The 799-nt window shown below is 41.7% G+C and overlaps 1 protein-coding gene across 1 annotated transcript in view; it reads left to right on the top strand.

Moving 5' to 3' along the window:
- The window catches only part of LOC119594229, a 1,045-nt gene extending 517 nt beyond the window's left edge, over window positions 1-528 (top strand). Inside the window, exons 2-3 of the mRNA XM_037943298.1 lie at window positions 211-369; window positions 493-528. Coding sequence (XP_037799226.1) covers window positions 211-369; window positions 493-528 — 195 coding nt within the window. The remainder of the gene's footprint in view (window positions 1-210; window positions 370-492) is intronic.
- Window positions 529-799: the final 271 nt, after the last annotated feature.

Genomic DNA, 799 nt, shown 5'->3' with positions numbered 1-799 from the left:
GGATCCCCAGTGATCGGATTCTGGAGCAGATGTCCGTTTTACACAATTGTGCAGCGGTAGAGGCAGTAAAACCAGTAAAGTAAAAAATTGGTGCATCTAATATAGACGCTTTCAGTTTATCACGTGGCACCAAATTAAAAGTTTCTAGTTCAAGTTTCATCGGTTGCAACAAAGACTATTTAAAGACCAGCCTCCCCTTTCCTTCCCGAGGCCCTGGCGGAGAGGTTCGTGTCCATGTCTTCCTTCAGCGACATCGCCGAGCAGGTCCTGGCGGGGCGCGGCGTCATGATCCAGAGCGGCACGTTCCTCCAGTACATGGGCGACCAGCTGACCACCTCCAGGGGCTTGCCGAGGGTTAGAGTCATCCAGGTGAGCCACATTGCTTTCTTTTGGGTTTATAGGAGGTCTTTGGCTCTATAACGCCATTGGTATAATAATGTTGGTGGCTCTATAGAATGTCATTGGCTCTATATACCGCTATTTGCCCTGTAGAGTATCAGTGGTAGAGTTCATTGTGGTAAATGTTGAAAAAGAATACTTAAGATTGAATACTTACAAATTGTTACATTTACATCACTTTTCCAAATAAAAGCAAAATTGGTCTCTATTGAATCCAAATTATTATACATATGATGAGAACGTATAGAATATTCTATGGGGATTCCAAAATCAGAAATCCCATCGGTTACTGTCCCAGTGCCTTTAAAAAGTAAATAAATCATGAATATAAATATAAGCCATGAAAATGCAGAACCTTTGGAATAGTTCTTTAACACTCGTTCCTCTATAAAATTACTTA

The sequence above is a fragment of the Penaeus monodon genome, chromosome 33 (assembly GCF_015228065.2).
Source record: "Penaeus monodon isolate SGIC_2016 chromosome 33, NSTDA_Pmon_1, whole genome shotgun sequence".
Classification (NCBI taxonomy): Eukaryota; Metazoa; Arthropoda; class Malacostraca; order Decapoda; family Penaeidae; genus Penaeus; species Penaeus monodon.
Note: the sequence above shows the minus strand (reverse complement) of the source record. Positions and strands in the feature narration are given on the sequence as shown.